Here is a 21,261-nt window from a genome sequence, read left to right on the forward strand (position 1 = left end):
GGGCATTTGAGGTTCACGTATTATAGCAGAAAGGGTTGGTACTACTCACATTCCTGTGGCACTCACTATTTTTAAACATGCATATGTGTGTGCATGGACATACACATGTGTCTTATATGTAGTATGTGTACAGGGCCAGCTCCGTTAGTATCCATGTAAACTGGTTGGAGGACCCCTGCAGACAGCGAACTCTGAGCAGTCATTATTTCTTTGCACACAGCTCATTCCAGCTATAAGCACTTTTGGCTGCTTGCTCTTTCGACCAGAGGGGGAAGATAGGGAAGACTTGTTGGTGAGTGAATGACCCCAGGAGTGAGTACCAGTGGTGTGGGCTGGGAGGTCTGCTCTGAGGACTGTCCCACAGTATCTTCCAGAGCCCCCCAGGGGATGAACCCCAGTTGCCTAGAGCAAGTAATCCACTCCATTTGACCAAACCTCCCCGTGCTTCTGGGAACCTCTCCCTGGATTCAGTACATGACTGTGATCATATGCTCATCTCTGGTCTGCTGTTGGCAGAACATGGCCTTAGGCAAGGGTGTGGTGCTTCTGTGTTAAAGACGTCAAGAGAGGTGGGCAGAATGTTTGGAAGAAATTTTGTTTTCTCAGATTGAGGTGACTGCTGCTTGCCAAATTCTGTACCTATCCCTCTCCTTCTTAATAGCCAAACATTAATTTGTTTTTGACTGGGAGCAGCAATATGTCTCCCAAACACCACATTTCTTGGCTTCCTAGGAGCTAGTTATAGTCATGTGATGTGATCTCTCTCTCTCTCTCTCTCTCTCTCTCTCTCTCTCTCTCTCTCTGTAACTTCTGTGTGTAACTGTCCTCAAAAGGACAACATGTATTTTCTTCCTGTCTTCCCTTTCACTTGGGTTATTTGGGATATAGATGTGATTGCTGGAGTTCTGGCAGACACTTCAGGTGACCCAGGGAATGGACGTCTTGAGTGGATGTGGGGATAAAGCTAAAAGTCAGGCTTCAGGATCCCGATGATACATGCCATTGTCATAATGCAACAGGCCACCTGACTGTTGTTAACAGCTCTTTCTGGTACTTGCTGCTAAGAGGCATCCCAGCTAATTTGGGGGTGCTTTATCCAGGCTGGGCTCTGGTTTAGGGTGCAGTGAACAGCCAGTTTGAACACTTAGGCCTTTATTAACCCACAGTTGAAGCTCACAGACTTTCCCCAAATGACATTTTGTGGGGTAACCTTTCTTCCTTCCTCTCCCAATCATTTTTGAAAACTCTTTCTAGGCCACACTATGCCCTTTAAAGAATTTTCTATGCTCTCTGTAAGGCCCCCTTTAAAGTCCCTGGAGTTAGTCTTTAAGTAAAAACACTGTCTAAAATACTCCTTGGAATTTTCGTTAAGTCTGAAAGAAGAAACCGTTAGGGGAAGGCATGCCTATGGGTCTGTCTGCCCCATTACTTAGGAACACAGTACTAAGACATCTGTGTCCCTCCTGCCAAACTGGGCCGAGTCCTGTGGGTCTTTGGAATTTAATTGGAATTTCATAGGGATGCTATTCTTTGCTTTAAAAAATATTGGCCTGGAGCATCAATATAAATGAATGTTCAGAATGCACTTAAACTGTAGGCTCTAAAACTCCAGCCTGAAGAAACAATATGGCACTTAGTGACCCACTCAGAACCAGAGGCTGCACATCTTACCATTTGTGCAGGTGCCAGGGATTTATACAGCACCAAAAGCCAAGTTTCCTAAAAATACTTGATTTAATGGACCTTTTACTTTTTTAAAAAAAAAACCCTGAGAGATTTGGAGTCTCTTGAACTTCAACAGCCGTAACAATATGGAGAAGATGGTCTCTCACACATAGATACACCACACATGTGTGCACAGGAGCCCCACGCTCCACACGCATTAATACTGGCTCTCTCAACCGAGTCATGCCAGTCCATTTAGTTTCCATTTGCTAACCTTCAGACGGGTCATGAACTAAAGAGGGAAGGCTCTTGAGTCTGCTCAAGGTGGTGCAAAGCCCTCCCTTGGGAATGCATGCTTGCGTACTGTTGGGCAGGGCCTGAGTGCTGGGGACGCAAGGGCACCTGGGACATGCCCAAGGTTAGTCTCGAGATACCTCGTCTTCCTTGAGTTTGCAGTGATGGTGAAGAAGAACCAGGTCGGAAGTCTGCTTCTCCAGGATGGACTGGTACTGCAGGAGAGAGCAGTAGGAGTTCTGCAGCTCCTGGGTGCGGTACTCCAGCTCCTGCTGCAGCGCCAGGAGCTTCTTCTTCAGCTGCTGCAGTTGCCTCAGATGACACTGCTTATTGGACTTGAACTCTATCTGGGTCTCCTTGTAGGCTAACGCCTGGCCTTGCTTCTTGTTCTGCAGCACAGACGGGATGTAGAGAACAGGGTTAGAGGGCCACTGAGGGTGCAGTCACTCTTCGGCCTTTTTGCCTGTGCTCAACCATTTCCACCCCGCTCTCCACCCTTTGATGTTTTCATCACAGAGACATTTCTAAACATTTCACTACATTCCTCCAGGAATCACCTCATATTCCTGCTCTGCAAGGAGGAATCAAAAGAAGAAAAGATGATTCTTTAAAAAACTTCAAAATTACATTTATTAATGTGTGTGTGTGTGTGTGTGTGTGTGTGTGTGTGTGTGTGTGTGTGTGTGTGTGTGTTTGGGGGGTGGATATGTGTCTACCATGGTCTGCATGTGGAGGTCAGAGGAAAATTTTGGGGAACTGGTTTTTCCTTCCACCATGGGGGTTCTGGGGATCCAACTCGGGTCATCAAGAGTGGTGGCAAGTCTCTTTACCCACTGAGCACCTCACTGCCCTGCACCCTGAGCCAGAAGCTGTTATTCATGTAGGCCAGAAGAAAAAAATCATAAATGTAAAGGATCTCGAGAGATATACTTAACGCTGTGCTTATATGTTACCTACACACGAAGGATGACAAGCTTGACCTGGAAGGAAACACAGTTTTGGTTAATGGCTCTTGAGCTGAATTTAGTATTAAACGTTCCCGGGTAACAGAGCACTGAGTTTGCTGGATTCTAGGACTTCTGGGATGCTGGAGTATGGAAGGCAGAGACAGTGCTCACTTCTGGACACCTACCATCTTTCTTTAACAAGGTTGTGACCTGGTGTGTGTGTGTGTGTGTGTGTGTGTGCACTCTCTTTCCCTGACAGTACACAGCTAGCCCACAGTCTTCTCGAATGGCTTCTGGATCATTCACTGTGTCCACTGAACACCCTTCTGTCCCAGGCCCTCTGCTGACAGGACACATCCCTGAGTTATTTTTCCAGGAAAATTGAAGTTTTGCAACGATGCTTCTGTATTTTCTTATCCTCACCCATTATGACAATGACATGTGAAAGAGACAGATAAAGAGGTAGCTTGGTGGTGGTCCTTAGTGTCCATCCTTCCGCTCATTCTTCCAGGCTCAGTTCACGACTCTCTCCTTGTTGGGCTTGCTAAGCTGCCTTTGTCCTAGGGCTGGAGACCTACCTGGAACACCCTTTCGTGCTCTTTCTCACTTTGCTGTGTGTCTTACATTCTACTTGCATTATAAACACCCACAGAGCAATGGCCATGTCTGTTCCTAGAGGGCTTAGATTAGAGATGCATGCATGGCTCTGTATTAGATGAAAGGAATGAAAGCCTGGCCTGGGAAATTTTGTTGGTTCTCAAGAACCTCAGTCTATGGCCTTGGTCTCACTAACAGAGTACATTTAATGAAACAGCATTTAAGCATGTTTTGGCATATTTTCCTTTTTTTTTTTTTTTTCCGAGACGGGGTTTCTCCATGTAGTTTTTTTTTTTTTTTTTTGGTTTTTCGAGACAGGGTTTCTCTGTGTAGCTTTGCGCCTCTCCTGGAACTCACTTGGTAGCCCAGACTGGCCTCGAACTCACAGAGATCCGCCTGGCTCTGCCTCCCGAGTGCTGGGATTAAAGGCGTGTGTCATCACCACCCGGCTGGAATATTTTCTTTTTTAAACTTTTTTTTTTTTTTTTACTTTTTCCAAATATGAGTACTGTATTTACATCATTTCCATCCCCCCACCCCTGTCTTCCCCTCCAGCTCCTCCCATGTGTCTCTACTCCCTCTCAAATTTATTATCTCTTATTCTTTAATTATTATTATTCTATCTACTATCTATCTATCTATCTATTTATCTATCTATCTATCTACTATCTACTTATCTACTTATCTATCCATCCATCTGACTTACTGAGCCCATTTAGTGTTGCTTGTATTTGTATGTGTTTAGGCCGTGTACATGGGATAGGAAAACCATTCAGGGGTCTTGTCCATGGAGATAACCGGTTCTTCTTCTCAGCAGCCCTTGATAGCCTGTAGCTCTTCAGTTAGGGAGGGAATTGTAAAATTTCTCTCATCCATGTTGCATACAAACTGGTGTTGTCATTGTCAGGTCTTACTGAAGCAGCCATACTGTTGAGGTCTCCTAAGTGCAACTTCCTGGTCTTGTCTAGAAGACAGGATCTCATAACAGCTGTCCTGGGCCCCTGCCTCTTATAATCTTCCCACCTTCTCTTTGATGATTCATCCCAAGCCTTAGGTGTAGGGGTTGCCTTGTAGGTATCTATTGCTTGGCACCCCACAATCTCTGTCATGCAAATTAGGGTAGTCCTATTTGATTCAAATTCAGTCCTGGTCCAAGACTAGGGTCACTTGTTCTCCACATTTTGCCAAGATGTGGATCTCTGTAATAGTTACTATCTGCTGCAAAAAGAAGTTTCTCTGGTGAGGGATGAGAGCTACACTTTAGAATACAGTTAGAAATGGTATTGGTTTAGCAAGATGGTAGTAGGTTTTTCTCTAGGGTCTCTGACATCTAGCCAAAGGTAGTTGGCTAGGTTTGCGGTAGGAGACATCAAATTCCGTCCTATCAAGTGAGCCTTAAGTTCAGTTAGACAGCTCTTGGTTACCCACAAGATAGAAGTGCCACCATTGCTCCGTTGAAGATGTCTTGTTGGGCTGGTGATGGCTGCAGTTGGTAGGTTTTCCAGCTTTGTAGGACTATTGGCTGCTTTTTTCCCTTGGCACTTCACATGGCACCTTCCATGTCAGTTCTAGCTCAGTTCCTCCAAGTCTTGTGTCAAAGTATGTAGTATGTCCAGCACTAGGATCTTAAAAAAATGTTTTTTTTTTTTTTTGTTGTTTATTGAGTTCACTGGGTGAGAGCTGATGGGCAAGGCAGTAAGTAGAGTATTACCTGCAGCCTAGCCTAGGGCAATGGTGGGCTGTCTTCCTATGCTCAGATACATTTCTTTATGTGTAACTTCTGCCATGGGAAGGAGGGCAGTCAGATGAGTTGGTATATGGGACCTTAACATGAGCCACTGTGCACGAGTTTCCAGTCATGCATCTGTCATGCAGATCGGGGCAGCCTTGGCTGATCCAAATTCAGTCCTGGTCCAAGTCTAGGGCCACAGGACACTGGGCAGCTGCATTTCTAGGGTGTCATTACAGCTTGGCCTGCTCTCCATCACGATTTCCAGGCCTGTCTGGGACTTTGTAGGGAGGAAGACTGACTCGGAGGATGGAAAAGAGGTAACAGCCTTCACTAACATCCCCTATGCACCACTGTGGTGTGTTCAGCAAGGGGGTTTTACCTTTAGGTTCTGGGAGACTACCAACAGGAACAATAGCTATATTGTTCTCAGTCTCTGGGACTCAAGGCATTAAAAATAATGTTTCTACAGTTTCTTTGAAGTTTAATACTTTGTAAATGATAAAATCCTGCCATTGATAAGTATGCAATTTGGTAATTGTACTATATTTGTAGAATTATGAGAGTGGGCTGTGGAGATGGCCCAGTTAGAAAAGAGCCTGCTGTCTGAGCATAAAGGCCTGAGGTCAGATCCTCAGAAGCCATGGAAAAGCCAAGCACTGTCATCAGAATCTGTAGCATAGCACTGGTTATGTGGGGAGAGAGTGGAGACAGGTGGATAGACAGACTGCCCAGACTTGTTAGCCAGCCAGTCTAGCCAATCAGTGATCCTTGGATTCAGTGAGAGACCCGTCTCAAGAGATAAAGTAGAGAGGGATAGTGGAAGACATCTCATGTGGCCTCTACATATACAGATATCTGCACATGTGCATTCTACACACACATGTATACCCCCATTGGGGAGAGAGAGAGAGAGAGAGAGAGAGAGAGAGAGAGAGAGAGAGAGAGAGAGGAAGGGGAAGAGAGAGAGAGAGAGAGAGAGAGAGAGAGAGAGAGAGAGAGAGAGAGAGAGAGAGAGAGAGAAGAGAATGGTAGAGTTAATTGTGGGCAAAAGTACTGCAAAGCAGACAGGAAGAAGAGACAGGCAGGGTGGAGTAGTTTATCATTACATAATAAAAGTTTCGATGGAAAAGTTCACAGACAAGATGGGTTGAGTCCAAACAGGAAGGAAGCAAAAGAAGAATGGCAGAGTCATGTAGCAGGGATGTTCCAGAGAAAGATAATAGCAAGTCTGTTACAGACAAGAAGGTGCACATCTGTCTGGTGGTGTTTGAGGATCCCTGGAGATGCTCCAGCCACTGTGCTCTGTTGAAGCAGAGAAATGGTACCAGAGGAGGTGAGAAAAAGACACCAGGTCCTGTAGGTAGGTAGGCCATGGCGAAGTGCTTAGCTTCCTGCAAGAGATGACAGCCCCATGTAAAATATTGTGAAGGGAGTTCCATGATCTTTCATAGTGTTTACAGAGGACACATGGCATGTTCTACTGAAGGTCACCTGTAAGAAAGCAAAACAGGAGCAGAGAAAGCGCACAGAAAGTGGCTGTTGGAAGAATCCAGGCAAGGAGAGAGTGGTGTGGAACAATGTTGTAGCAGTGGAGGTTAGGAGAAATGGTTGGATTCTAGATACATTTTGAAAATGGAGCCTTCAGAATTCACTGCTGATTTAGATGTTAGACTGTGGGGGATTCATGGTTGTCCAGACAAAGCGATTTTATCAGGTCAGCCTGAGTCACTGGAGAGATGGCGTTTTAATGAAATTTAGCTGAGATCCTAAGGAAAGAAATTTTAAGTGAGAAGGGTGGTGGTGGTGGGGATGAGGTAAAGACAGCGCAGCTCAGAACCACCAAGACAACGCTGACTGTGTCCGCCCAGTCAGAGGTACTCTTTCCCAGCCCCCTTTGAAATTTACCTCACCCACATGCCTCAGAATCAAGAAGATGGACAAGAAATGGACCACTGTTGTCACCAGGCAAAAGAAATATTCAGCAACAACAGGTTGAATGTTTGGCCCAAGTAACTCATGAATGCAGCTGCAAGGAAGGAGACGAGACTTCTCAAGCAGAGATGAAATCTACAGCACCTAGCTGCAGTTGTTATGTTTAGATAGAATGCTGTTAGGTGCTCTCAGTCTTCCCAAGCTAAGAACGTTGCTGTTCTTACAACTCACTTGTAAATGAGGTTTGGAGATGAGGGAGTTGGGCATGCACATGGGTGGGTGTGACTCTGTCTTGCTCTGTCTCTCTGTTTGTCTCTGTCTCCCTCTCTGTCTCTGTCTCCTCTCTGTCTCTGTCTCTCTGTCTGTCTCTGTCTCTGTCTCTCTCTGTATATACTGCACACAGGCACACAAATGTCTGTACAGGGAAGTCTCCAAGAACTCTTGTCTATACAGATAGGGGGGCTATTGAGAGCTATATAGGAAAAAAGTTATTGCAGCTACTTAATGTGGACTGAGCTAAAATGGGGTGTGAACATTTTGGGTTAGAGTTGCTTTTGAGGGACTTGCTTCAGTGAAGAAAATAGCCCCAAGTCTCCTATTATTTTGGCTCAAATAATTTTTGAAGAAAATACCCCCAAGTCTCCTATGGCTCAAATAATTTTTTCTCTTGGCTTTTTTGAAGGTGAGCCAATTGCTGATGGTGAAGACCATGGATCTAGTATGTAACAGGGTTTGGATCTGCCTCTCTGCTGCTAGACACAGGCCCCAGCTGAAGACTAGCTGCTGTCGCCTTATGTTTATTCCTTCATTCATATCCCTTTTCTGATGTCTCCACTTTTCTCTCCACTGCCCAAAAGAATGAGAAAAGCATTCTTTGTTTGAAAGGAGCAAAATTGTCTTTAGGCTTTTCCTCCCCGCACCTGGGGATCCAGGAGAGTTCAGAATTGCTCATTGGTTTTGAAGCTTCCTGTGGGTATAAAATGTCTTTTCCTGAGCGCTACATATGAAGCTCTACATCCTGGCAGCAATACTAATGAACTGTGAGTCATTTCTCTTCCTCATAGGTCATGTGGAATATTTCTGGATTTTACTTTAGTTTGAGGCAGCATGATAGGACAGCCAGATAAAGGGGGTGTTTTGAACTCTTGTCCTACATAACAAATATAACACCTGGACTAATGCCACTGATTAGGAAGACTGTTTAAATCCACAGAGCAACTGGAATTTTATGGGATAGGAATTTTAGAAATTTGCATATTATAGATGTCTATGGGTTTGGAGAAACCAAATTTTAAAGATGAGGAGAAATGTCTAAAATTAGTTCAGACCTGTTAAATTCCTGCTTATTTATCCTTACATGTTTAAAATCTTATTTTCTTAACTCTTGATAAATAAGAAATACATAGTTTACTTATATATTTGACAAAGGGCAGATTCAGAAAGTCATCAGTACACTTTTGTGTGTGTGTGTGTGTGTGTGTGTGTGTGTGTGTGCGCGCGCGCGCGCGCGCGCGCATATAGTTATGAATACATGTGAGGCCAGAGGTTGATGTCAGGTGTCTTCCTCAATTACTTCTCATTTTAATATTTTGAGACAGGGTCTCTTACTGAGTCTGGAGCTCGCCATTTCGACTAAGCCAGCTCCGAGCTGCAGGAATTTGCCATTTTCTCCTACCCCCCAGTGCTAGGCTTACAGATGTGTGCCACCCCATCCAGCTTTAACACGGGTGCTGGGAATCTTCGTGCAGACACTGCAAGCCTTTCACCCACAGAACCACCTCCTTAGTCCCTGTCTCCTTTTCTTAAAGATTCTTTTTCTAGTGAAGATATAGATATTATATTCTTCCTTGACTTTTAATTTGGAATCTGGAAAGAAAGAAAAAAAAAACTAAGCAAGTTGTAAGTATCTTTAAGGAAGTAATACTAGCTCTTTGGGCAACCGTCCAGGGTTGGATGTGACTCTGGAGGCCATCTGGTCAACCAGATTTCTCAGCCAGATTTCTGTCCTGTTTTCAGCCACACGAAAAGCTGGAGATCTCTGGTTGCCCATAGGAACCTGTTCCTATATTTCGTCAACCCTCCAGCCCCACTGTGGTCAAAGAGATTATAACTAGTTCTCCTTCCTTGCCTACGAGGCCACTTGATCACAGAAGGAAATTAATCGGCCTGGCATGATTCGTTTTTTGAAAAGTTACATTGGTTTCCACCCAATACTTTGTGCTTTTGAAGTTGATGCTAATTGATTGATGTTAAGTTCTATATTTTCCCTGATACTGAAGGGAGGCTGACAGGTCTATAATTACCAGGATTGTCCTTTCTCCCTTTTTAAAAAGATGAGCACTTCATTTACCCTTTTTCAGTCTACAGGGACTTTCTTTATCCTCTTGAGTTCTCAAAAATAATCACTCACAGCCGTGTAATAACAGCTGCTAAGTCCTTAAGCACTCTTAGAAGAATGTCATCAGGTCCTGCTGATTTGCCTAAAGCCGGCTTTTCAAAATACCTTTTAACCATTTATTCCCTCTTCAGGCTTGCATGCTCTGCTGTCACAGGTTGGCATTGTTCTGATAACTGTGTCCCTGATGGTTTTCTTTATTCATTTAAGAACTCAGAATTCCGCTGTCTTTCCCCCAGTCATTGCCATGAACTTCTTTTCCTGTCTTTGAGGTGTTGAGTGAGATATGTCCTTGGAGCTCCATGTTAACCTTCTTTATCACTAGAGAGGCGTGCCCGTTACTTCCTATGTTACCTATGAGCTGTGTGCACCTTTCTTGTTGTATTCAGTGGCAGGCATTTTGTTAAAATGAGTGTTGGTGGTTTAGACATTCTTCTCACCAGACCCCTGCTTACATGGGATCCATTTTTTTTAAAGCTATTTTGGAATGATTTTCTGTTCCCAGACAAATGTCAAAAGTAGGACACATTTCTCACGGCTCCTCCTTGACATCGTTCCAGTGCTACCTTCTTACGCAACCAAACTAAGACATGAACGCTGGTAGATTATTAGGAATGAAACTAGATACAGTTTTTGAATTTTGCATATTTTCCATTAATTTTTATTTTCTGCTCTATGATCCAATTCAGGACCACACATTGCATTTAGCAATTCATTAAAATTGCTTTCATTACCAATGGTTCAAAATGATATTGTGTGATAATGCTCACCAGGCTTCCACCAATCTTTAGATATTCAACTAATTACCTTTACTTGAAAGAATAACATTTGCTGTATATATTTTTATACTAAAAATGGTGCCCTCCATCCATCTCTAAGATTAGTTCAACGATTAGAGTTCCAGTCCATGGGTATGCTCCCCATGCCTCCACCAGTGAATAAAACCTGGGTAAATTGCTACAAAGGCTCTTCTTTTTCTGATTTAATGTTATTTATTTGGTTTCGGCTTGTGTGTGTGTGTGTGTGTGTGTGTGTGTGTGTGTGTGTGTTTCTGAGTATGCATGTCTGTGTGCATTTGTGTGGAGGCTAGAAGTTGATGTCAGACATCTTCCTCGGTTTCTGTGCACCTTGTTTTTGGAGAAAGTCTTTCACTAACGTGTGCTTTCCTATTCAACTTGACTGGCTGGCTAGCAAGGCCCAGGGCTTATTCTGCCTCCACCTCCCCAGTGCTGAGATTGTGCACTGGTGCAGCCTTTCATATGAGTCTTTTTCTATGAGTTCTGAGGATTTAAACCCAGGTCCCCATGCTTGTGTACCAGGCACTTCACCTACGGAGCCATCTCTCCAGCTTCTGACTTGTTTCAGAGACGTGTCTTACTGTATAACTCAGGCTAGTCTAGATTTTGCTACATAGGCCAGGATGGTTTTAGGCTGGTAATCCCCCTGCCTCCAGCTTCCGAGCTCTGGAATTTCAGGTGTGTGCCACAGCACCCAGTCTTTGATCATAATGTTATTTTAATATATTTGTTGTTCTTTTTCTTCTTTTACCTGGAGTCACTCTTTGACTAGAGTGAGGGGGATAAGGTATAAATTGAAGGAATTATTCAGTCTCAGGGTCAGGCAAGTGCAGGCTTGTACCCAAAGGGTAAAGTGCCCATAAGTTCTGCACCCTGGGTACCCTACTTTAAAATAATTCCCTATCTTAAAAAAATCATGCCAAGCATGGTGGCACACACCTTTAATCCCAGCACTCAGGAGGCAGAGTCAGGAGGATCTCTGTGAGTTCGAGGCCAACCTGGTCTACAAAGAATTCCAGGACAGTTAGGGCTGTTATACAGAGAAACACTGTCTCACCCCCCACCCCCGCCCAAAGATTCTATTTTAAATTGTAATTATGGTTATATGTTTCTGAGTGTGTTTGTGAAGATGACTGCAGTACACATGGAGGTCAGAAGAGGGCGTCAGGGCACCCTGGAGCTGGAGTTACAAAAGCCTGTGAGCTGCCCTGTACTGGGAATCAACTCCGGTCTTCTCAAAGAGCAGTATGCTCTTAATGGCTGGGTCATCTCTCTAGCCCAAGAACCTCATTCTCTTGCCACAACCTCTGCTCGGCTCCTGGGTTTTGGAGTCTGTATTCTTTGATTTACACGGTCACACACTTTCTCTTTCCATCCCCCATCTCTCTCTTTCCTTCTATTTCTTTTGTTACACATAACATCTGATATAATATTTTACTTTTCTCCCCTAAATATGGTTCTGAATCATGACCTCCTGCCTATTTCCCCAGCTCCTCATCAGTATGACTCAAAATCCCAGGAAGCCTGGTGTTCCTCCTCTGTCAACACAGTACACTCTCCATGGACGGCAGGTCTTAAAGGGGGTTTGAGGAGATGAGTGTAGGGCTCCATGTAATTGTGTATTTGTATGCGTAGTCTGCAATTTAAATTTTGCACTAAGTGCTAGGAAAAAAAGAGCTTGTTTTAAAGCTTGTCTCAAGCTGTTAGACCTTCTTCTGGGCAATTAGAATAATAAAATGCAATTTAATGCCTTTCCCCTCTAAGTTGCCAGATACATTTATAAACCGCGTGGCTTTCTCTTACTGGGGTGGTAAGTAAACTCAGGATCGCAGTAGTGGAAATATCCTAAAATGTTAATAGTTAGAAAGAAATAAATTATGATCTTCTTCCTGGGATTGATTTAGGAAACCCAGTGGATTGTTTTCTCTTTTTGTGACTTCCCGAGGAAGGGTGGCAAGGTCAGTAAGATGAGGTGGGATTGCTTTGCTGGTAGCATATTCACGCAGCTTCAGAGAACAATGTGTAGTTTATATTGTGCAGTGGTGCATCCTGGGAGTATGCTAACGGATAGAATGAGGAGAGACCAGGTCCTTGAGCACCAGGAACGTGTAGCGGCTACCTACACAGCAGCTGAGGGGCTAACCCAGGGGGGATTCGGCAAGGGCCTGTGCAACCAGTAACTACTTTATGTTTGCATGGAACTCGGCTTATAAAAAGGAAAAGTGACCACAGTAAGGAATTCTCAGAAATCATTCCATCTGGTCCCCAAATTTGTGTCAATAAATTTAGAGACTGGCTTAAACATTTCAGGTTTAGGGTTTCCTAAGAGAAAGAGAACCTCAGGTTGAAGTAAAATTGCTCAGTTGGTGAACTGTCTAGACCTATAGGTTAGTGTTAGGTCAAAGTCAGTCTTGAGAAAGACCGGCACGCTGTGAGGTCTGCCTTTTTACACTCAAATAGGGTATGGGTTACCAAGTGACTTGCTTGGGCTGTGAAGTCAGGCCCTGTAACAAGGCACTGAAGTGTCAAGCAGTTTATGTGGGAGGTGGTTATAGAAAACTCAGGAAGGGAGAGAACAAGTTAAGCTTGTTATGACTGGTCCACTGGGCTCAGTCCCACTGAGGAACTCTGGGAGAGAGCAAAGAGCCAGCCTTGAGTTAACGTGGACTAAGGGGAAAGGGATGTAGTTTTTGATCAATCTTTTCCCTATTTGTTACTGGTTGAGGATTCTCTGGCACTTGGCTATTGAAGGACTGGATTCTAGCCTTCGGAAGAACAGCTCCCGGGCAGTGAGGCATCATTGTGGCATTAAGAACACCTGTCAACTGATGCAGAGACACCTCAGAGGAGCTGCAGTGGCTCTCTGTCATTGCCATGGCTCACTGGGCAGTTTTCCCAAGACCCATCCTTATATCACTGTGATTAGTATTTTCAGGATGCGCTAAGTCCAGATAGGGAAAAAGGTAATATTCAGTATCTCCATAGTGCTGGAAATACCTAGATTGAAAAATCCCAAAGATAGGAATAATTTCTTCTGTGTCAGGGTATGTGTGGTATATTTAGTTCTCTCACTGCTTGCTCAGTTAGCACTCTGAGTGACCCACAGTAGAACTTTCTTTTGTTCCCATCAAAAGAAGCTACTGTAGTCAAGGGGACCGAGGCAGGTAACAGCTCCCTGGTGCCTTACATGACTGTTACTCATCATGGCTTCCTCCACACACAGCTGGTTCTCTTGCAAGGTCTTCCCCTGCCTCTTGCAGACGTCATGGAGATTCTTGATGTCGAGCTGCAGGCTCAAGAGCTTGCTGTTCAGGTTGTTCACCTCTCTGTCTCTCTCCCCGGCCTAGGCAGCCAGAGAAACAAAAGCATCAATTATGAACGACTGAGAAAACACTTGCTTTCCTTCACTTAACAGGTTGACAGGGAGCTGAATTTGCTGGAAATTCGTTCATCACACCTCCGCTGTTATTACTCATCCTGGGCAACATTTACACAGGATCCATTTGTGAGGTGTCTGAGTGCCCCGCATTATTCAGACAATTACTTATTTATATTAATTAATCTTCGCCACGCTGCTGTGGGTGCATCAGACAATTCCCCTGGTTTTCGAGAGGAAGTCAGTGCCTAGAATGATTCCAGGCACCCAGAGAACTGTCTATAAATATTAATGGTTCTGCCACTGATGAAATAAACATATCGGGATGTCAGATGAACTTGTCAAGGCGACAGCGAATCAGTGATAGAGTTGATGAGGGATTCTGAGGCCTCTTAACTTTCTCTTTATCCATTAACCGTCCCCCTCCCCCCTGCCTATTAACTTAGTGCTTTTCTTTACAAGGCTTCACCATTGGGAGCACAAGAGAAAGGCCTGGCCTGATCAGTAAGATCCCCTGTCTTTGATTAGGAGTTAGAGGGTTAGCTAATTGTTGTTAGGTCAGAGTGGAGAGCAGTGACTGAGATCAAAACCAAGTGTGTGGAGAGTAGCAAGCTGGGTGGGGAGGGGGTTGGGTACAAAGCAGTGGCAGGGGGGTGGGCTGTCTATCAGCTCCTGATGCCACCTTCCAGGGTGGTGGCGGTAATGGGAGAGGAGCTCAGCAGGAACACTCTGAACCTCTGCAGGGCTTCATTCCTGTCACTGTACTGCTCTTCCTCATGTTCATGAGGCAAGGAGGAAAGAAACTCTCAAGCACACCAGCAAACAGGTTAGGAAAGGTGGGGCTGGGAAGCCACAGAGACAAGGGGAAGAGACTCCGTAAGGGGTCCATTTACACAAAGGGCCTCTGGGTAACGTTTGCCTGATCCTACAGGAGACTGCAGAGTATAATTACATCTCAGAGTCGATCTTGATGAGTGGGAATGAGAGCTGAGCCGTCAAACTCTACTCCAGTGATGTAGTGGCCAAAGACTGCACCGTGGGATGGGAGCTCCCAAGCACTTCCAGCCCTCTGGTGAGGTGACCTCAGGGGTCTTAAAGCAACTGTTTTAAGAGGAACTCAGGGAAGGACACACAGTGATGGGGAAGGGATCTGAGCTGCCTTTCCAAAGCCTCACATCTGGTTAGGAGGAGGACCAGGGCATCACCCATGGAACCAGGGTTCCGCCACCCTATCACACTGACTTGGCTTCTGAAATTCATGAGCTACACAGCACACACTCCCATGGGAACTAGAGACCTTAGATGGACCTAGTAAATCAGGCATTAGTGGACAAGTTCGTTTAGGAGACCCTTGAACAAGGCCAAGGTGGGCCAGAGGACAGCGTCGGACCCGGAACCACAATGTCAGAGTACCCGGAATCCAGATGGTTCCCAGAAGTACTGCTGTCTCAGCTGATTCACTTCTTCATTTCCATTTAGTACCTGCAGGTTTTCCCCCCACTTTACAGTTTAATTAGGTTAACGGCATGGCTCTGTCATTAAAAGGATTTCATTATCTCAAACCTCTCCCTCCTCCTTTCTAGCTCCTGTCCCTCACTCCTCACTTTAAGAAAAATAACAGTGGATGTCAACTGCCCCAAGCATGTAATTACCATTAAGACAATTACCAGGGACTCTCTTAAGAGAATGTGTTAGAGTGGTTTAAAAAATTGGCATGCAGACACTGTTTTCTAACTTGAAAACAAAATCTGTGGTCCCAATAGGGAGCAGCTGCTTCACCCTGGCATCTTAGATGCCTTTTTCTCATGGTGGCCGCACAAGGGATGGTGTAGAAGCTCACAGGGGAGTTGGACACACAGGGTCCCCTCCTCTCTGGCTACAAGAGCATTTGTGCCATCTGTGAATTAGGTGACAATGCCATGCTTGCCGTACGGGAGAGTCTGAGAATGCTCTGCACCCTCACCTTGATGCTGATTTTGTCTTAAGGTGAGGACCATGATATAGGGGTTCTGGGGATGGCACCACACCCACTGAGGGCTCATTACTGCAAAGCCAATGGGACACAACTTGGGCTTCCCCAAGTTAACCATTTCATGCACTCTCTCAAGCTAGTGAAAATACTTCTCTCTCCAGGTTCGACTACCCTCTGAGTTAGAAAGCCTAATGTTACCCCATTCTTCTCTACCACCAGGACTTCAGAGCTAGGCCTTCAATGTCATCTAATTTGGATATTTAGGATCAACTTGGAGTCTCTGAGGAAACGTCTTCATTCATAAAACAAGAGGTTTGGGATAAATCATGTTCCTCTGAAGTTTCCCTAAACCAGTTGAATAACAAATATGTTTTGCTAGATGTCAGATGAAATTTGCTTCTAAAATAAAAACTGTTCATTCCTAAACAGCAAGTCATTGAGGTCTTGAGGTATTAGAGCAGGAATGAACGCACATGAAGAGCAATGAGATGCCCCCCACCATCCATTTTTAATACAGTTAGTTGTGAGAAGAGGCTGTGCTCAGAAACTCAAGAAAGGTCAGTTTTCCTGGGGTCCTAGTAGATCTCATTTTTTCCTAATACCTTGTACAAGACATTAGCTGTGAACTACTTATAATCCTATGTACTTTATGGAGAATGAATTCCAGGCAGATGCCTTTAGAGTGTCAATATGCATTAGGTATAGATTTAATCCAACATTTCATCAACCACAGCTCTGTAAGCAGTACTAGGGGCCGGAGAGGGACCAACAGTTGTTGTGTTGATCCTTGGGTGCTGTCTGACGTCATTCTGGATCTGAAGTTGTAGGTGACGGTTGAAAAAGCAAATCTCTGCTGTTAGGTGAGGTTTCATTTCCAGAAGCTGTGGACTCAGATACCCAGTTTTACTACATACAATCCAAGCCAGCTACTCTGCCCAGAAGCACATGCCATTGGCCGAGCTACCAACCCACAGGCAAAACAGTAAGTGTTAATACTGCAGCTGCTTCCATGATCATGGAAAATAAGCTCCTTAATGAGAGTGAATTCTGTGTTGATTAAACGAGCCTTTTGTCAATTAGCTTGCCTCCTCAAACACATATTTCAAGAGGGGACTACATTTTGCTCTGAGTTTTAAAGGCCTGACAAATAGTTGCATGTTTATTCTCAGGTAAGAGCTGTGTCAAATTTAAGCTTACGACTCAGCAGCACTTGGAGAGATAAGAACATCTAAGATCAAAATGGTGGCATTCTTAGGGTTTGGGGACTTGAACAAAAAGGCTTTGAAAAATTGGAGTTGTAGTTTCTAGGGTAACTTTGGAATCAAATGGTGACTCAGGTAATCATCTATGGGAAATGATTTGTCTAAGGATGAAGATAAATCTTCAACAAACAATGGAAAACCACTTTTAACTATCACCAATACTACGACCACTGGACAGATAACAATTTATGGTGAGAGTTATGCTTTAGGAAGCAGAAAGCTGGGGCTGGTAAGATGTCTCAGCAGATGATGATGCTGGCCACCCAACCTCATGAACTGAGTTTGAGATCAGGGACCCACATGGTGGAAGCTGTTTTTTGACCTCCACCTTGCCCCTATAAATAGATAAATGTAATAAGATTTTACAAAATCTGAAAGCCTTAAAAACTAAGGAGTTTTTACATTTGACTTGCGATAATTGAGTTTGCACTTATCAACAGTAATTCCAAACACTAGTACCGACATTGCTGACTGTAGTCCCAAGCTTCCTTTCAGGGAAACACTGCAGGTTTTGCATTACTTTTGATGGGAATTAATGGAAAGTCATTCAAGGTTTTGCCTTGTGAGCACAAATTTTAGAAACAGCTCTGCTCACATAGCAAATAATATGGACATGTTACTGTTCTAAATCTGGTGACTCCAGCACACTTGCAAGCAGGTACTTTAGGACACACGTGGTATATGGCAGAGATTGGGTACCTGTGAAATATGAGCCGCTTTTGGCTAGCACTTCAGTAGTTCCTTCATATTTGGGGCCGTCATGTCCTAAGGGGCTGTTCTGCTAGAGGGCAGGCTCCAGGAGAACAGGGATCTCTATTTCATTTGCTTTTTGAACCTCAAGTTCCTAGAACAATGCCTGGCACATCGAAGGTGTTCCGAAGACATATGTTAATTGAAAATAATAGCCTAGAAAATTCATACCAGACCCTTGTTCCCAGGAGAACTAGCAGCAAGTCCCATATGGCAGTAGTAACCCAGCAGGAAAGCAGCAGAGGTGTTTGTTTTAGAAGCAGCTTACTTCTTGGCAGAAGCACGTGCCAACGTGAGACTTCTCTATACTTATCCCAACAGACCTTTTCCGTCTTTTGTGGAACAACGAAGGAACACATACATAGAATTTGGCCAACTCTCTATTGTACAAAGCAGAAAACTCCATTTCTGTATCCTACTAGATAAAGTGAAATGTTGGCAATCATAGAAAATGTCTATTAGTTGCTTTTTACACACAGTGCCTGGAAATCTACCTAGCAAGCATTTGAAATACGTATTCATCATGTATACTCCTGAGGCCGGGCAAAGGAGGTTCAGAGAGAATGGACAGCGTGGTCCAGGCCACTTGGCTGTTAGATGTGGTTTCAGAGCTGCTCAGGCTTAAATCTGGGCTCTTAAATCTTTGCTCTGTGGCTTGCTCTGTCCATGGTATTTGATGATGGGTATACCTGGAATTTGGAGGCATGGAGTTCGAAAGAAATCCCTCCCAACAAGGGTTCACCTTCACATATGTAGGCAGTTAGGAGGCTTACCTCATCTTTCAGTCCCTTGGCTGATCGCAATTCTCCTTTAAGCTTTAGCATTTTTGTGAGCTTTGTTATAAACCTGAAAAAGTCCAAGTGTTTAAGATGGAAAAAATAGAAACGAGTCCAGCCCTTTAAAGATTTCCCCAGCTGGATCTGTGCCCTCAGCAGGGGAGTTGGAAAAATCTCCTAAACTGTTAACAACACCAACTTTCCTACCCATCTGTTTGTGTTTTCACGTGTGTTAAAACCTCTGTGAGGGAGGAGGGACCAAAGTTTTACATCTTGACCAGAAAACCACTATGTGGTGGACTCAAAAGTTTCTGAATTTACTCTTCTAGGGAAGAAAAAGGTCTGAGTTGAGTGTTCTTTCTAGACGTCTAAGTATTCTGTGGGTTAGATGTAGCTAAGACTTAGCCCTTTTTATGAAGCAGACAGGTTGTATGTGACCTATTTCCATAATAACTCTGGGGGTCAAGAACTACTACTATCCCCATCACACAGAGAAGGAAACTGAGGCACAGAGAGGTTAAGTGTCTTACAAGGTCACACAGGCTCTCTTACTATAGGAAGTTTACTCACTCATTTTATCACTATGAATTTGAAATGTCCCATGATGTGATTTTTTTAAGGCATTAACTTGCCATAGTGGAGATTATAAAGTTAGAAATCTTATAAAGTGCTGAGAATTATCTAGATTAAAAAACTTCCAATGAAACTGAAGATGGCTGTACAGGTAACGGCATGTAACCACAGGATGATACATTTGAGGTCATAATGCACTGTACTTATTGAAATAATCTAAGTCATTATGTTCTTAACCACAGGGCTAGAGGGAATTTCCACCAAGCCACTTACCTGCAGAATGGTTCCAAGAATGAGAAGCCACCAAATACTCATTCTTTGTGATAAGCTACATCCCCCATCCCCAAAATAAGCCAAGAAGAAAGAATGGTTGTGATGCGTGGTGTTTGGAATGTTTGGTGGAGTTGCATTCTGATTTTCTGCATTCTAGACCCTCTTACATCTTCCTGTACAGAGATGCATCATGGGAATGATGACATCGCTCAGTCCTACCTGGTACGGCTAGGTTGGGTCATTTCCCACTAACAACCCCCAAATCCCAGCGGCTTAAATCCAGGAAGGATTACTTTTCACTCAGGCTACCCGTCCTTTGTGAACTCTCTGGAGCTCTGCCCTACATTGCCCTTACTCAGCTCCTTATCATCCTCAGCTAGTGGAACCTCTCTTATCTAGTCTGTTGCCATGACAGCAGACAGGAAACCTGATGAAGTACATACTGGTTCATAAAGAGGAAGTGAAACACTTGACTTCTGCTCACATTTCATTGGTCCAAACAAATTACCTGACTGTACCTAACTTCCTTTGTTCTCCAGAGGGAATGTTAGTGAACATCACAAATAATTCCCACACTAGGCAAGTCAAAAAGATTAAAAGTAACTCGGCATCAAAGAATAATCAACAGGGCTCTGAGCTACCAAAGCTTTGAAACATAGTTCAAAATCATGTGAATCATGTCCCATGGGAAGGCCTCATCTCTTTGAACCCTCATCTCCGCCTCTGGAGATGAAGGGGCTGTGGTAAGCGACCTTCATGGTCTGTCCTAACTCTCAGTTTCACTTTGCTGTTCTACCTTGACAAACATCTTTGTTTGGTAAGAACTATAAACTCAGTCTGAGCATCACACACTAAAAATATGTCCTTGAGAATGATGTTTTTCTTCAGGAACGTCCACTGGGTCATCTGCAGATGATTCTCATATAGAATCTTATTAAAAGGCAAAAAAAAAAAAAACCCCACAAAAGTAATGTTCTAGACAGTGATGGTTTCAAAGAGCATTTCAAAGGAAGATTAGAAGGTGTCTGCTCCGTTATCCACAGGAGATATACTGCACTGTCGCAAGGAAGGTAACTCAGAGAGAAAATAACTGACTTACACTGGACTGTAGCAAGTGAAAACTCAGAGGGAACAGTAGTGGGTTTTTGTCCCACAAGGAAGACTCAGGATTCCTGTGAGTCATTAGCAATGCCAGTGGTGGACAACTTGGAAGTGTTTACAGCTGAAGAAGGAAAAAGGGTGGTGTGATACATTTTCAAGGTACTTGATAGTAATGTTTGCCAGATGGATGAGAGAGAGAGCATAGAAGCATTTTCCATACTTCATAAATGAACATCCGGAACCACCATAATGCTCTTTTAGGAGGGTGACTGACAAGCATTTTATGGAGATGCAAACTCACCCCAGAGGGGATAGGATAGTCTACCAGATCCATGATTACTGCTCTTTGGGGCCTATGACTGCATTAATGTCATCTCTTCTTAAGCTCCTGGCTTCATGTCTTTGTTTCTTGCGTCTCAGTCTGGTCCATCACTTCTTCATGCCTCATCTGTCTCATTCACCCAGGGAACTGTTTTCTCATTTTCAAAATCTTGCCATCTGTTTTTCAAATAGTGTTTTTCTTGGTGACAGCTGTGCCCAGGAAAAAATGATTAATAGTCTAAATAAAAACTTAGAGGCCCCTGGAAATGGAATGGTGGGCAAAAATAGTTGCCATGCAAGCCTGACGACTGGAGTTTGATCCCTGGGGTCCAAGAAAGAAAACAACTGGATATAGCAGCACACATCTGCAATCCCAGCACTCCTATGGTTAGGTGAGAGGCAGATGCAGAAGGATTGGCTGGAAGTTTCTGGGCCAGCTAACCTGGAGTATGTTACATGGTAGAAACAAGAGAAACCCTGTCTCAACAAGTGGAAGAT

The 21,261-nt window shown here is 44.0% G+C and overlaps 1 protein-coding gene across 2 annotated transcripts in view; it reads right to left on the reverse strand.

Annotated features, from left to right (window-relative positions):
• Positions 1-19,741, reverse strand: part of Pmfbp1 (polyamine modulated factor 1 binding protein 1) — a 48,413-nt gene extending 28,672 nt beyond the window's left edge. The window contains exons 1-4 of one of the 2 annotated variants that reach the window (XM_059264038.1): positions 19,342-19,741; positions 18,493-18,565; positions 13,547-13,702; positions 2,100-2,348 (exon numbers count right to left, since the gene is read on the reverse strand). In XM_059264038.1, coding sequence (XP_059120021.1) covers positions 2,100-2,348; positions 13,547-13,702; positions 18,493-18,543 — 456 coding nt within the window. In that variant the 5' untranslated portion in view covers positions 18,544-18,565; positions 19,342-19,741. Of the gene's footprint in view, positions 1-2,099; positions 2,349-13,546; positions 13,703-18,492; positions 18,566-19,065; positions 19,216-19,341 lie in introns of those variants that run through there. The other variant, XM_059264039.1, reaches the window with a different exon arrangement.
• Positions 19,742-21,261: the final 1,520 nt, after the last annotated feature.

The sequence above is a fragment of the Peromyscus eremicus genome, chromosome 5, assembly GCF_949786415.1.
Source record: "Peromyscus eremicus chromosome 5, PerEre_H2_v1, whole genome shotgun sequence".
Classification (NCBI taxonomy): Eukaryota; Metazoa; Chordata; class Mammalia; order Rodentia; family Cricetidae; genus Peromyscus; species Peromyscus eremicus.